Here is a 14,602-nt window from a genome sequence, read left to right on the forward strand (position 1 = left end):
GCAGTGGAGAACCCTTAAATTTGTCCTAGCATTTCCAAAACTCACTTGATCAGAGATCTTGTTTTCATGTCTATTCATATCCCTGTGAACTGTGGTTATTTGTCATCCATTTTAGGAAATGCTGCTAGGGGCAAATAATAAGGGTAGGCTACATTGCATTGCTTTTTCCCCTCTCTATTGGTGCAGCTTGGGGTCAGGCAGAAACCCTTTTTTTCCCCTGGCCTTTGTTATTTAACACATTTCAAGAATGTCTGAGTCCATTGATCTGCCCTAGTTTATAGAGTTAAGGGGGAAAATTGTATCTCAATTTAATGACTAAGAATCTCTCACGACCTTGGGGTAAGTGCTGTGATTACCAGATGACTGGCACTCTCCAGAACAGGGGCTGGAGATGGACAAGGTGTAGGACACTGAGTCCGGGGTAAGCTCAGGACTGCTTCTGGAACCTAACACGTTTCCTGACATGTGCTTATTTTCTTTCTCTTGTCTGTTTCCCCTAACAGTGATTTGTGAGAAAATAAAAGCCATTCTGGAAGCTTAAAGGTCCTAGAGAAGTAGGTGTTGGGTTTACAAAGAAAAGGCACAGGGGTTCCATAGGTCCAGAAGCAGTGGACTCATGGATGGAGAGTCCTGAGCTGTCTCCTGTGTCCCAAGTGGGAAAAGGAGACATTTCCAGTCACTTCTTGGTGCCTTTTGGCCCACCTGAAACCTTAATTTAACCCCAGAAGTTGAGCTGACTCTCATCTTACTTTTAGCCTGTCTCTTCTGCATCTAGGAATCAAAGATTCGTCATCCCCCTGCCCTTTTATTTATTTTTCTCTTCCCAAACCACATGTTTCCATGAGCCAGGGCTGTTCTAGCAAATCCCATTGCTCTGACACCACCTAAGCGGTCTTAACTCAATTCCAACCTGTGGGTATGGGGAGATATTTTCCCCCCATAGCACCAATTCTCTGACACCAGTTGGGTGTCCTACAAGTCAACTCAATTCTGACATTCCTGGGAGATAACGTCAGATTCCATGGATTAAGAGCTCAGTCCCACAAGACTGCTCCCCTTTCCCCCATTCCCAGATGCTAATTACAAGTCCAGGTTGTCCCCTGTGCTTCTGACCAGCTGGCTATAGATCGGAGCTTCCCACAGCCCTCTCCTTGGCTTTGAGTACCTCACAAAACTCAGAGAAACATTTAAATGACTAGATGACTGGTTTATTATAAAAGGATACAACTCAGGAACAGCCAGATAGAACATGCATACGGCAAGGTATGTGCGGGGTTGCAGAGCTTCCCTGCCCTCTCTGATCACCCACTCTCCCCAAATCTCCACGTGCTCACCAGCCTGGAAGCTCTCCGAACCCTGTCCTTTTCGGTTTTTATGGAGGGCTCATTACATAGTCACGGTTGATTAAATCATTGGCCATTGGTGATTGAACTCAATCTCCAGTCCCTCTCCCCTCCCTTGAAGGTTGGAGGGGTGAGACTGAAAGTTCCAACCCTCTAATCACATGGGGGTAACCGGCCCCCATCCTTAGGTGGGGTCCAAAAGTCACTTTGTTAACACAGCCAAAGACACCTCTGTTGTTCTCATCACTTAGGAAATTCCAAGGCTTTTAGGAGCTCTGTGCCAGAAATGGGGACAAAGACCAAATACATATTTCTTATTATTAATCACAGTATCACAAGGTGCATTCAGATAACGTTGCACTCTCCCTTTTTCTTTGTTCTTGATTCAGAACAGTTACAGTCGCCTCGGCAATCACTTGTTGAGAGGTATAGCCTTGCCGTTTCATTTCCTTGGTTAGTGATGTTTTTTTGAGCGAGGAATTATTTACCCCTTCCCATGAATTCCTTTAAAAATATGGGATGTGACCAAAATAGTTCAGAACTAACCCTTTAGATGAGTTCCTGGGAGCCCGTGTGTGTTTGTCTCTTTCCTCCCTCACCTAACTCTACTTCCTGTCCTGGTCCCCTGGAGGGAGGGAAGAACCTTCCTCCACTTCAGACCCTTCGGGTTGATCCATAAGTGAGCTCTGCATGCACTGTCAAGGGGCAGCGATGAAGCTGTGAATGGAAAATAGGGCAAAGAAGGAGAAAGCAGACAAAAGGCAGAAGAGGAAAGGGGGGAGTCTTACGTGGAGAAGGCATTGTTCTGTTTCTCGCATCGGATCCCCTTGCAGTTGTTGGGCTCATCGATTGCTCTGGTCTCATAATAAAAGTAAAGCTGGTTCAATCCATTGGCAAAAGCCAGCAGTACCAGGCAGTAGATAAAGAGGAATTTCAGGATATCAAGCAGCATGCGCCCCAAAGAGATCTGCAGAGGCCCTAAGTGGGAGTTGGCTGTGAAGAGGGATATGAGACGCAACGAACTTAAAATGTTGGATATCGCAAAGAGAGCTTCTGCAATCAGAGTCGGGTGCCACATTTCCCATTCTTCCCTTGGACGAGAACCATTATACTGGAAGAAACAACAAGTGCACAAGATGAGAGGTAGAGCGAGCATTTAGAAAACTTTCCCCTCTTTCCTCCCTTCTGCACCCAAATAAAGCCACGAAAGTAAGCATCAAGCATTCATTGATACAACAGCTGCCCCCGTGGTTGGCACTATTTGTCTTTTTTTTCCCACCCAATCAATACATGATGCTATTAAACGCTCTTCCTCCCACTCTCATCGAAATATATACCCAGCACACAGATGTAGAAAAATGAATTTCAGAGCAATTATCTGGAGTAACCACCTGTAGTTTATCAACAGCCATTTTTGAAGTGTGAGTTGACCAGATTGTTGGGAAGTGTCCCTGGAACAGAGCCACAGGTATGCCCAGATTACTCTGCTTCCTAATGAGATTTCACATCGACTTTCCTACCCAATCCCCCATTTTGTTCTGAGCACCGCAGACGACTTGTAGTTACTGAAGGACAAGCGACAGGTTCAGTCTCCTCAGTGTGCAGTGTTCATCTTGACTTCCCTGCTGACTGCAGTTTGGGGCTGATAGAGCATCCTTAGAGGGTCATTACTCAGAGTTTTCTGCCAATACTCTTTTCTCCCATACTATGACAAATGGCACGTCAACCTTCCAGGTAGTAAATTTAGTACTGCCCGCACAGTGGTGTATGGATGTATTTTATTGTTCCTTTGACAGTCTTACAAGTTGCAATGTCCCTCTAGCACAGATGAAGAACCAGGGGGTTGAAGGAGGGGAAGAGCCAGGGTTTCTGGGGTTGGCTGCCCATTTTTCAGTCTTGCCTGAGCTTTCAGCTCCTGGAACATTAGAGGTCGCCTTGTGGAAAGATGGCTTCGACGTGAGACCTGAGCTCCAGTTTGGGCTTTGTCGCTTAAAACTGCCTCTCTCTCTCTCTCAGTTTCACCAGAGAAGGAGGATAATATCTACTCCTACCCACTGCACATGTCTGTGATTATGTATCCATATGTGAGCGTCTGTGTACTCCATAAGGGGAGGTGTTATGGAAATATAAGAAATTGCTTTTTACCTTCCCCAAGACAGAAGTAGATTTTGCCTGGAATTCAATCTGAAGCATATTGACTTGAGCACTCATCTAAATATCACAATTTCTCAGGACTAAATGTAAACAACTTTCCGGAGAAAATGTTGCATCGAGGGCCAAATTATATTGTTAGCATTTCTAAAATGTGCTTCGCTTCCAACAACTGAGGAAACTGGTGTTGTTAAAATCATTGTGTGTATCCAATATTCTTCACTGTCAGAGGAGTTTGGAGAAAACTTGCTTCTGTTTCAGATAGACTTGGGGTGGCCCATTGGTTTTACACACTCTTGGCCAAATCTTGTATCTCTCTGTTTTTCTTTCTAAAGAAAACATTTGCTGCATCGTTGTGAGGGGTGGACATTGTTATGCCTGTTTTACGAGTGGAGGAGCTGAAATCCAGAGAGGCAGAGTGAGTTGCTTAAGGTCACACAGCAAGTTGGTGGCAGAGCCAGGACCAAAACTCAGGTCTCTGCACACTCAGTCTAGCACTATTTCCATTAAATATTACATATATGATAGTTGATATCACAGCACATATGTTAGATAGGCCTTTACAGGTTTGGTGGTCTATGTGAAAGATGCAGATTCTTTGCTGATAACAAAACAGACCTATATTTTAAAACTAGGTACTCTCAACTGGAACATGCATAGCTCATAATTGAGGGTTTTCTCTCTCCACAGGCACACCTGTAACCCCAGGGAAGTCTTCTGCCCATGGGCTGGTGAGTTTGGATTTGCAGGCCAGTCAAAAGTGTGAAAGGTGATTCTCGTGGCAAATCTATGCTTTGCATGTATATTTTTGGAGAAAGATATTATAGAATACGATAGCAGGGAATAAATTTGGAGCTCGTTTAGCCTACGTAGAGGTCAGCAGACTTTTTCTGACAAGGGCCAGATAGTACATAGTTTTGGCTTTGTGGACTATATGGTCCCTGTGGCAACTACTCAACTCTTTCCTTCTAGAACTAACAGGCAATACATAAACAAACAGAGGCGGCAGTGGTCCCAATCTGGCCTGCAGATCACAGTTTGCTGACCCCTGATCAAACGCCTGGAAGATTCATTCCTCGATTCAAATTCATTCCTTTGAGCTCCTTAATGTATTGAAGCTCTGCATAAGTTTTAATTTCAAGATGTGGTTCCATGGAAAACAATTCAAAGCTTGAAATCCATTGATCTAGTCCAGTTTTATTTTTCAGAGGCAGTGTCTGAGGCTCAGAGAGGTAGAAGGATGGCCTGTGGTAATCCAGCTAATCGAGCTCATAAATATCAGAGCAGGGATTACATTTACGTTTCCTGACTCTTGAGTTAGTGATATTGGGAGGCAGGTGATTTTTCTTATATTCTTTGTGGTGGAATGCAGCTTGAAAATTGGCCTCTACGCTTTTCAAAGGGGGGTGAACTCAAAAGCAAAATAATGTGAGGTGGAGTATATATACTGTTGACTAGTTTTTCACTCTAATGAAGGATCTTCTTAAGGCCAGTTTATGCCATGGTGCTTCTGTACTGCCTCAGTACAATGGTGATCTGAAATTTTTCAAAGGGCCTGGGGACCAGCCCTGTGTCTTTACCTCATAGAGGTTGGCTCAGCCTACTTGGAGAAGTTCATTTCAGACTGGTGTGCCTCTGTGCAAGAGTGGACCAGACTGCCCATTGATAATTTCTCAATGAAAATCCAGTCTGCATGTGGAATGTCTTGCTTTGTAACTTCTCCTTTCTTGAGAAGGAGTCCAACTTCTTGGCAAATGTCTCTTTTTGGGTTAAATGTCAGTTGAGGGGCATTTACTCAGTTTAGTAGAGCTGATTTATCCTTACAGTCTATGGTGGGGAAGTATCTGGTCCTTGGAAGGCTTGCCAGTGAAATTGGACAGGTTATGTGATTAACTAATGTTGGGCATCTGTTGACACATTTTCACATCCCCAAGGGTTAATCCTTTTGATCATTTATTCTAAACTTTCCTGTTTAAGCAGAACCCACCAATTTCTAGATTGATAATTTATTGTCCCTCCAGGATATAAATACCACTGCCAAAGGAAGAAATTTTTTTTTTAGGCAAACAGTGTTACTTAGTCAGCAGAGTGCCAGAATGACATGGATTTCATCCAGGCACATTAACCAGAGATTCAAACATTTTCCTTACCAGCTTTTCCTTGTAATGAAGTTGTAAGTATGTGTTAAACGATCACCACAAGTGAAAGCATACTCTTAGGCTTTCAAAAATGTTTCAGGACTGCATTCAATATTCACGCTCCATGTAACTAACTCCAAAGGTCTTAAAATTTATGCAATATGCATATTAGGGATATAAAAATAAACTAAGTTGGCGATTTGGGGGACAGCCATATTCCCATTCTAAAACTCCTTCATGTGGGATTTAGTGCCAAAAAGCATGACTGACTAGACAATCTTGGAGATGGAGTTGTCAGCCTTTCTCACGCTGGAGCTGTTCAATTCAGGGTATAGGGAGCACAGCCATTCCATTATCTAATGAGCACCAAACTCGAACTCAGAGCCTGTGACTACCCCCAGCATGAGGTGCTGGACATGAAGCTATTTTTCAGGATAATTCAGGCTGTACCTTGTTCAGGGACAACATCAAGGTGGTGTGTGTGTGTGTGTGTGTGTGTGTGTGTGTGTGTGTATGTGTATGTGTGTGTGTTATCTAGATTCGTAGAGAGACATAGGTTGGGTGATACTCGAAAGGCGGGATTCATAACAGCTTGAATGATCATCCTGGTGGTGGAAGTGATGTGATTCTAGGGCTCTGCTCCCTATCCTATGAAGAACACTTGAGGGAAGTGTGACTATTTAGCTCTGAGAAGAGACAACTCAGCGGGTTAGGGAGAGATGACTTCATATTGGAAGCACTTTGTGGAGAAGGAACAGCCTTGTTCTATTTGACCCTACAGGGAGGAAGGATTACTAATGGATGTGTCACAGGGAGAATACTATTAGAAAAATACAAAGTAGCGCTTTTTAATGAAGTGACAAGTATTGAGAGAGGCTTCTGGAAATTCAGTGACTTTCCTAGTCTCTGCCCTGTGCAAGCATCAGTGGGCCATCTTCTTGGCGAGGACATTGTAGAGAGGACGTAAATGCTAACTGAGATGGGTGACTGTCAGAGTTGAAGAAGCTAAGAATTCATTTGCAAATTGCTCCATTCTCCACTTTCTTTGGTTAGGTGGACACTGCTTACAAACCACTGAAAGAATGTCTGTTTTATGGTACTTTTCCGCATGGACTGAACTGTCATCAGCACTTTCCTTCTAAACTTTTTTTTTTTAATGGGCATTATTTATGTATGTATGTATGTATGTATGTATGTATTTATTTATGGCTGTCTTGGGTCTTCGTTTCTGTGCAAGGGCTTTCTCTAGTTGTGGCAAGCGGGGGCCACTCTTCATCGCGGTGCGCAGGCCTCTCACTATCGCGGCCTCTCTTGTTGCGGAGCACAGGCTCCAGACGCACAGGCTCAGTAATTGTGGCTCACGGACCTAGTTGCTCCGCGGCATGTGGGATCTTCCCAGACCAGGGCTCGAACCCGTGTCCCCTGCATTGGCAGGCAGATTCTCAACCACTGCGCCACCAGGGAAGTCCCTCCTCCTAAACTTTTTATGCTCCCACAGCTAAAGCTTAATGTAACCAAAATCATTGTTTAAGAAAAATGGCGAACGTTCCAAGTTACCTTGACATAGGCCACGATCTTCAAGGAAATAGTTGCCAGGTAGAGTGAGTTCATTGCAAAATCCATCAGGTTCCACCAATCATGGATGTATTCAGTAAATCCACCATCCCACATTTCCTTAATCTCCCCCCAAATGAAACCTGAAGAATGGAGGCAAAAGGTTTATTTCTTCACAGCGTCAGACTAGACATCATAGCAGGATTCCCCCAAATGAAGAAAGAGGAAATCAATGAATGAATTGGGGGTCAGTGGAGCCCCTAGAGATAGTAATAACTTTCTTCTTTCTTTACTACCTCACCTCCCTGTCTTGAACTTGCCAAGGATAGGCTTTACCTAAAGATGCCTATATGTTATAATTTTCTGGATACTACTCACTTTTACATTGTTACCACAGTTACTGGAATGTTGTTGCAATTCAGGGCGTCTGATTCTACCCTGTTCCCATTTTAGAGTAGGGGTAATTTCATCAATGAATTATTTAGGTCAATATTATCCCATAGTCCTTAGTTTCCACTATGTGCTAGAGGGAAAACTTCTCAATGAGTTTTGAGGTGAGCAAAAGCTGGCCGTGGTCCAAAGTACTGGATGTTGGGACTGAAGCTAGGCTATGGGACCCAGAATAATTTAGAATCCTCTTTTCTCCTCTCTCCTCTCATTGCGTGTGGGTTTCATGGAATTCTGCCTGATGGCATAGATGTTTCTTTAGCCTTGGAATGTGGAAAGCAGTAAAAGGTATGGCTGTGGTCTAAAGCAGTGAGTCTCAGACTTTAAAATACGTGCGAATCGACCGGGGATCATGCAGATTCTGATTCCACAGACCCAGGGTGAGACTTGAGATTCTGCATGTCTCACAGGTCCCCAGATGATGCTGACGTTGCTGGTTTGGGGACCACAGTTCGAGCAGCAAGGACTTGGAGGATGGCAATGCATTGGAGGGTCCAGTGCAATGGAATTATACCTGCAGGCTTCTGGTAAGGCTGCTTTAACCATGAACTGTGTGGATTTCCCAAGGTTTCCCTCCTGGTTGTGAAATCAGTATCCAAATAGGATGTGGACCCTGAATAAGTACTGGGATTGTGTGGAGTAGTCGCAAGAAAGCAGCAGATCCAAGTGCCACCCCTCCCCCCCAACCCCAGTTATGGGAAAGAAGGCATTGAATAGACTGATCCGCACTTGCCCTGCCTAGCTTACCTGAGCCTGTCCTGACTTAACACTTGGCTTTCCCTCTAAATCAACTGACGGACAACTTCCTTGTCCTTGATGACGTTAGGTTAGCTGAAACAAGCCTTGGGGACACTGTCACTCTCACGGTGAACCCTGTGGTGCTGAGCGGCCAGGGCCTGGGGAAGAAGGAACCACATTTCTGACACTCCCAACAAAGGACTACCCCAATGCACAGAGGGAAGGCGCCCTAGTTCAGGGCCAGTCCAACTGCCTATTCCAGTAGTTTCTTTAGACAGGACCAGCAGGCAGTCTGGCCATAGCTCCTGGTCTCTTTGACTCACCGAGAACCCAAGGCAATATCATCCATTCCACTACAGTCGGGGGAGGCCCCTGCACATGGAGGTCCGTCCTGATGATGTGCTGAGAAGCCAGGAGAAGCATGAAGAGGAAGGTCAGATATGACGCTGTGTGGCAGATAAACTTGATAAAGGGTTTCTTGATGAACAGCCCAAGGTTGCTCCTGGGTGAGATCAGATAAGCAATAGACAGCATGGGAAACAGGAACCCAATGGTCATGCACGTCAGAAGCTTGACTACCCAGTGTTTCCGCCGCCATCCAGGGAAGCCATCGTACCACAGAGTGGCAAGCAACTGTTGGCAGTTGGGCTGGGCCACAAACTGGGAAAAGAAGAGAACAAGTCAGGCATCTGGGATGTCCAGGTGGAAGTCTACATTCATAATAGCTCTCCTAGTTTACAGCCAGCTGCACAGCCAATCCCCAGAGGAGGCCTGATCTCCAGGCTCCCACGCGTGGGTCTAACCTCAGAGAGAGCTCTACATGTCAAGCTAGGAGACTAGATCTTCCTTAGGGTTGATTGTTTGTTTCATACATTAAACAAAATCAATCACTCTGGTTTGTGCTTTGGCATGGCCCCCTAGTCCCCCTCCCACTGTGTTAGGGAGATGCTTCCCCGAACCTGGCTCTGCATCGGAATCATCCAGGGAACATGAAAAAAAAATCCCAATTCCCAAGTCACACCACAGGCTGACTAAATGAGCCTCCCTGGGGAGTAGAGCCTGGGCAGCTGTTTTACAAAGTTCTCCTGGGAATGTACATGCCTCTTAGTAGAGAATCATGGGGATGTTTCATTTCAAATGGATTCACTTTTACTCATTCCCCTAGCTTACATGAGGTCATCAACAAATGTGTACTTTGGGCAAACACAAACTGGCAGCAAATAAGCTCATGCCTGTGGCTGTGGTTTGGAATGGAAATGAGTTCCCTTTTTGATGTTTTCTTTTTTCCCTTTTGGTTCTGAGCACCTCTTGGTTGGCTAGCAAAGAATCAGGTTGCTACTTTGCCGTTTATTTAACACGCTCTCTAGTCTAGACATGCAAAGGAGGCAAAGCTATTTGGGGGCCAATATTATAAGACAGTTTCTAACTCAGCTGGGATTTTACTTAAAGGCAATCTACAAAGTGTCAGTGATTAATAGTTAAGAGATCATCAGCATTGCAAGTCACCCTCCGGCTGCTACTTCCTGGTAAGCAACTCAATAGGGAGCTTAACTGTCAGCAATGATTTTAAATATTGCCTCTATCTGATTACTCCAGCTTCCCATGGGAAAGGTTAAACAGCACTGCACCATACAGCTTACTAGTACAAAGGAAATAAAATTCTTCCATCATTTACCTAACACCCAAGGTACACTAGCCCAATTTTACTGTCAGTATATCTGTGAAGGTCACTAGCTTCCCACCAAAACCATTCTTCTCTTCCTTGAGCACAGGCTGGACTACATCTCCCAGGCTCCCTTGCAGTGAGGCGTGGCCACATGACCAAGTTCTCAGTAATGGAATGTGAGGAGAAATGATGAGTGGCACCTCTAGGCCTGGACTATATATGTCCCCCATGGGTGCTCCTCCATGTTCTCTCCCCCTTCTTGCTGAGTGGGGTGTGGTAACTCAGGGTGGCCTAGGGGCTTCTGTCAGGCCGTGTCCTTCAGTGACCATGTGGAGGAGAACTATCTCGTTGACCAAGAATATGTGTCTTGGACAGTTACATGACTGAGATAATTCTATTGTGCTTGAGCCATTATCCATTTTAGGGACTAGCCTACCCTAAAGCAGTTTACTATTACTAGATGACAAAAAAAAAAAAAGCTCTAAAGTCTTTTTATCATGTGATCTCATTTTCTCCAAAGATGTTCACGATCCCCCTTATGTCCTCACATCTCCTTTTCACACATTTACACACAAAAAGACAAAATCCTATACAGTCCCTTTCTACTCTTCTTGGCATTATAGCTTATGCCAAAGGCTGGGACGAAAAGGTCCTAGAAAAAAAAAGTATAGAAAAGTAGAAGGGTAAAGCGAAATATTTGGATGCAATGGGAGAAGCACTGGGAGCACACAGTCTAGTGAGGGAGACACATATATAAAAAGGCAGTTACGAAACAGCCTGGTAAGGGCATGGAAATGGATAGGAAAACAAGGCATAATGGGAGCACAAAGGAAGGGCAAATTTGGACTGCTCTGCAAAGGCTTCCTGGAGCAGGTGAGACCTGAGCGGAGCATTAAAGGATGTGTAGAAGCTGGTTAGGTGGAGTGAAGGAGACGGGAAGAGAGTAAACAGCCAAAGTAGCGGGGATAACATGACTAAAGGCATGGAGGTGAAAAAGAGCAGGACTGGTATGGGGAGGTAGAGCCGTCTGGGGAGACGGCTGCTTGAGCTGCAAGGCTGTGGATGGCAAGAGGTGAGGCTGGAGAGGTAGGCAGGGGTTGCAGAAGATCAAAATGATAGTCTCTGGAACAGTTGTGGCAGTCAGTTTTTGGAAAGTAACTTGTAAAGCATTTACCATATCCTGAATTTGCACTCTTTGCAGACTTGTGCACATATACTCCGCTTTCAGAATAGTTTTGCAAATTGTACACAAACAAAAAGGGTGGAAGCTTTTTAATAAAGAAATTGCATTTATAAATGATCTGTATTAGAATATAAAAATCTCCAGTTAGAGTCAATTACGACCCGTGTTGTACAACAGATACCTTCTATTTTAGTCACTAATAAAGGGCTACACAACTCAAAAAAAAATGATAGTCTTTGGCCATTATAAATAGTATGACTCATTTTAAGAGCAATGAGAAGCCATAAATGATAGGTTTGTTTGTGTGTGTGTGTGTGTGTGAGTGTGTGTGTGTGTGTGTGTGTGTAGAGCAGTATAGTAGAGTAGTTAAGACTATAGACACTTGAGCTAGATTGCACTGGTTCTCTCTGTTCTTCAAAGTCTTCATCTAAAGAATGGAGTTAATAACAGCATCTGCCATATAGGATTCACGTGAGGATTAAGATCAGTTACTATACATGAAGCACTTAGAACTATGTCTAGCACATAGTAAGGGATCATTAAATCTTAGCTGCACATATCATTATGCATGTGCCAGAATCAGATTTGGACATTAGAAAGATCCTTATGGTTATTGAGTAGAAAATGGACTGGGGGCAGAGGGTGGGCAAAACTAGGGGCAGGAAGACCAGTTAGAAAGCTGTTGTCAATGTTGTACAAAACGATCGTGACTCAGACTAAGGTAATGGCAGTGGAAATGGAGAGATGTGCTCAGATTCAAAATATAGTGAGGAGGTAGAATTGGCAGGATGTGGTGATGGGTGGGAAGTGAAGTAATATATAGGGTGAGAGGGTTAAAGGGAGGGAGGCTTCTCTTTTGGGGGAATTGGTGGACAGTAGTGCCATTAATCGAGAGTGGGAACACTGAAGCTGGAACAAGTTTATGGAGATGCATGCATTTTTATACCTGCTGAGTTAGATTTGTCTGTGGGACATCTAAATGGAGATATCCAGACTGTAGGACTGGTGTTACACAGCAGGGGTCAGCAAACTTTCTCCGTAAAGGGCCAGATAGTAAATATTTGGGACTTCGCAGACCATATCGTCCCTTTTGCAAAGACTCAACTCAGCTGTTTCAGCACAAACTCAGCGATACATAATATGTAAATGAATGGGTGTAGTTGTGTGCCAATAAAACTTTATTCACAAAACAGGCAGCAATTTGTAGTTTGCTCTTCTACAGTATTGTCCCCCAGCTGCTGCCAGAACCAGATATTTGGACCACTTTGCCATGGTCTTTATGGTCTCCTAGGACTTCTTCTCCTTGTGTATCCCCAATAACTCTGACCCAAGAAATCAGTCTCCCCTAAAGCAAAAATGCAGATGTGAAACTTCTTTTAATAGTGGATATGACCATCCAACCTTTATTTTCAATGCCTCTGCTCTGATTTTCGATTTGGCTGAACATAATACTTTTTTTAAATTAATTAATTAATTTATTTATTTATTTATTTTTTAGCTGTGTTGGGTCTTCATTTCTGTGCGAGGGCTTTCTCTAGTTGCAGCAAGCGGGGACCACTCTTCATCGCGGTGCACGGGCCTCTCACTATCGCGGCCTCTCTTGTTGCGGAGCTCAGGCTCCAGACGCGCAGGCTCAGTAGTTGTGGCTCACGGGCCTAGTTGCTCCGCGGCATGTGGGATCCTCCCAGACCAGGGCTCGAACCCGTGTCCCCTGCACCGGCAGGCAGATTCTCAACCACTGCGCCACCAGGGAAGCCCTGAACATAATAATTTTAAAGTTGAACAGGTTTTTATTTTCTATTTTTATATCTGACAAGAGTAGTATGGGGTGGTATGGACTCTGGCAGAACAAACTGCAATTAGAATATTATAAAACAAACTTGTCTTAAGCCACCATGTAGTATCTAATCCAAACACATCTGTGAGCTTTGAAAGCACAATCCTAATTCCTGCTTGCATATTGAAGTTCCAATTTGAGTTTATTTAACCAATCTCTAGTTGATTTCGAGAATGCCTCACAAAGAGGGACTGCAGGAAAAACAGCAGTGCCTATGTGTTGTATGCTTGATTGCATTATAAAGGCCAAACTGTACAGAGCCTAGAGCAATAGTTTTTAGTTTTGATGAAGTCCATTTTATGTTTTCTTTTGTTGCTTGTGCTGTTGCAGCCATATATAAGAAACCATCACTCAATCCAAGGTCACAAAGATTTACACCTATGTGTTTGTCTCTGAATTTGATAGCTTTACCTCTTATACTTAGGTCTTTGATCCATTTTAAATTAAGTTTTGCATATTGTATGAGGAAGGGGTCCAACTTCATTTATTTGCCTGTGGATATTCACTTGTCCTGAGGCAGGAGATAGATGGGCCCCAGGCTGAGCAGCTAGAGTCTGTCCCCTGTGGACAGATACTCCAAGACAAAGATAATAGCAGGAGCAAGGAGGAGCTAAGCCCTGCCCAGATAACAGATAAAGAGACCACATATTTCTCATTCTCGAGGTCAAGGAGACCTTCCCAACTACACGTGCGCAGAAAGGCTCCTTGGGGGGTCAAAAAGGGAGGAGGCGCCACCCCATAGTAAGTGATGTCAACCTACCCATAGGCCTCTTCGCTAGAATCCATCTTGGTTAAGAGGTGTGCTCGCACACAGGGGAGAACCCTGAGATAAACCAAATACAGACTCAGAGCCAGGCAAAGCGAGGTGATTGGCCACAGGAAACCCGGAAGAAATGCCCCATATAAGTGATTCAAATTACCACGCGGTGTAACTCTGTCTCTGAGCCTGCCCGTGTGAGTCTATTCACACGTACTCTTTTTCCTCCTGATAAACACTTGTTTCACCACTTTCCGTCTCTTTGTGGAAATTCATTTCTGCAAAGCCGACAGGCCAGGGCCTTGTCACTGGCTACTGTCCCTGATGGTCTAATGATTGGATTCAGTGTTCTCACTGCTGAGGCCTGACTTCAATCTCTGGCTGGGGAATCGAAATCCTGCTTCAAGCCAGTGCAGGCCGAGGCCACCCAAGATCAGTCCCAGCACCATTTTTTGAAAAGACTACTATTTCCCCATTAAATCGTTTTGGTACCCTGGTTGAAAATCAACTAACCATAAATGTAAGGGTTTATTTTTGGATTCTTAATTCTATTCCACTTATCAATAAGTGTATCCTTTTGCCAGTACCCCACTGTCTTGATTACAGTAGCTCTGTAGTAACTTTTGAAATTGGGAAGCACGAATCTTCTAAATTCTTCACTCTTTTTCAAAATTGTTTTGGCTATTCTGCCTCCATTGCATTTCATGTGAATTTTATGATCTTCTTGTCAATTTATGCAAAAAAGGAAACTGGGTTTTTAATAGCGATTGTCTTGAACCTGTAGAACA

At 44.1% G+C, this 14,602-nt stretch overlaps 1 protein-coding gene across 1 annotated transcript in view; it reads right to left on the reverse strand.

Moving 5' to 3' along the window:
- Positions 1-14,602, reverse strand: part of TRPC5 (transient receptor potential cation channel subfamily C member 5) — a 335,394-nt gene that overhangs the window by 45,654 nt on the left and 275,138 nt on the right. Inside the window, exons 4-6 of the mRNA XM_059910345.1 lie at positions 8,695-9,031; positions 7,190-7,329; positions 2,132-2,454 (exon numbers count right to left, since the gene is read on the reverse strand). Of these exons, the coding sequence (XP_059766328.1) occupies positions 2,132-2,454; positions 7,190-7,329; positions 8,695-9,031 (800 nt within the window). The remainder of the gene's footprint in view (positions 1-2,131; positions 2,455-7,189; positions 7,330-8,694; positions 9,032-14,602) is intronic.

Source organism: Balaenoptera ricei, chromosome X (assembly GCF_028023285.1).
Source record: "Balaenoptera ricei isolate mBalRic1 chromosome X, mBalRic1.hap2, whole genome shotgun sequence".
In the NCBI taxonomy this organism is placed as follows: domain Eukaryota; kingdom Metazoa; phylum Chordata; class Mammalia; order Artiodactyla; family Balaenopteridae; genus Balaenoptera; species Balaenoptera ricei.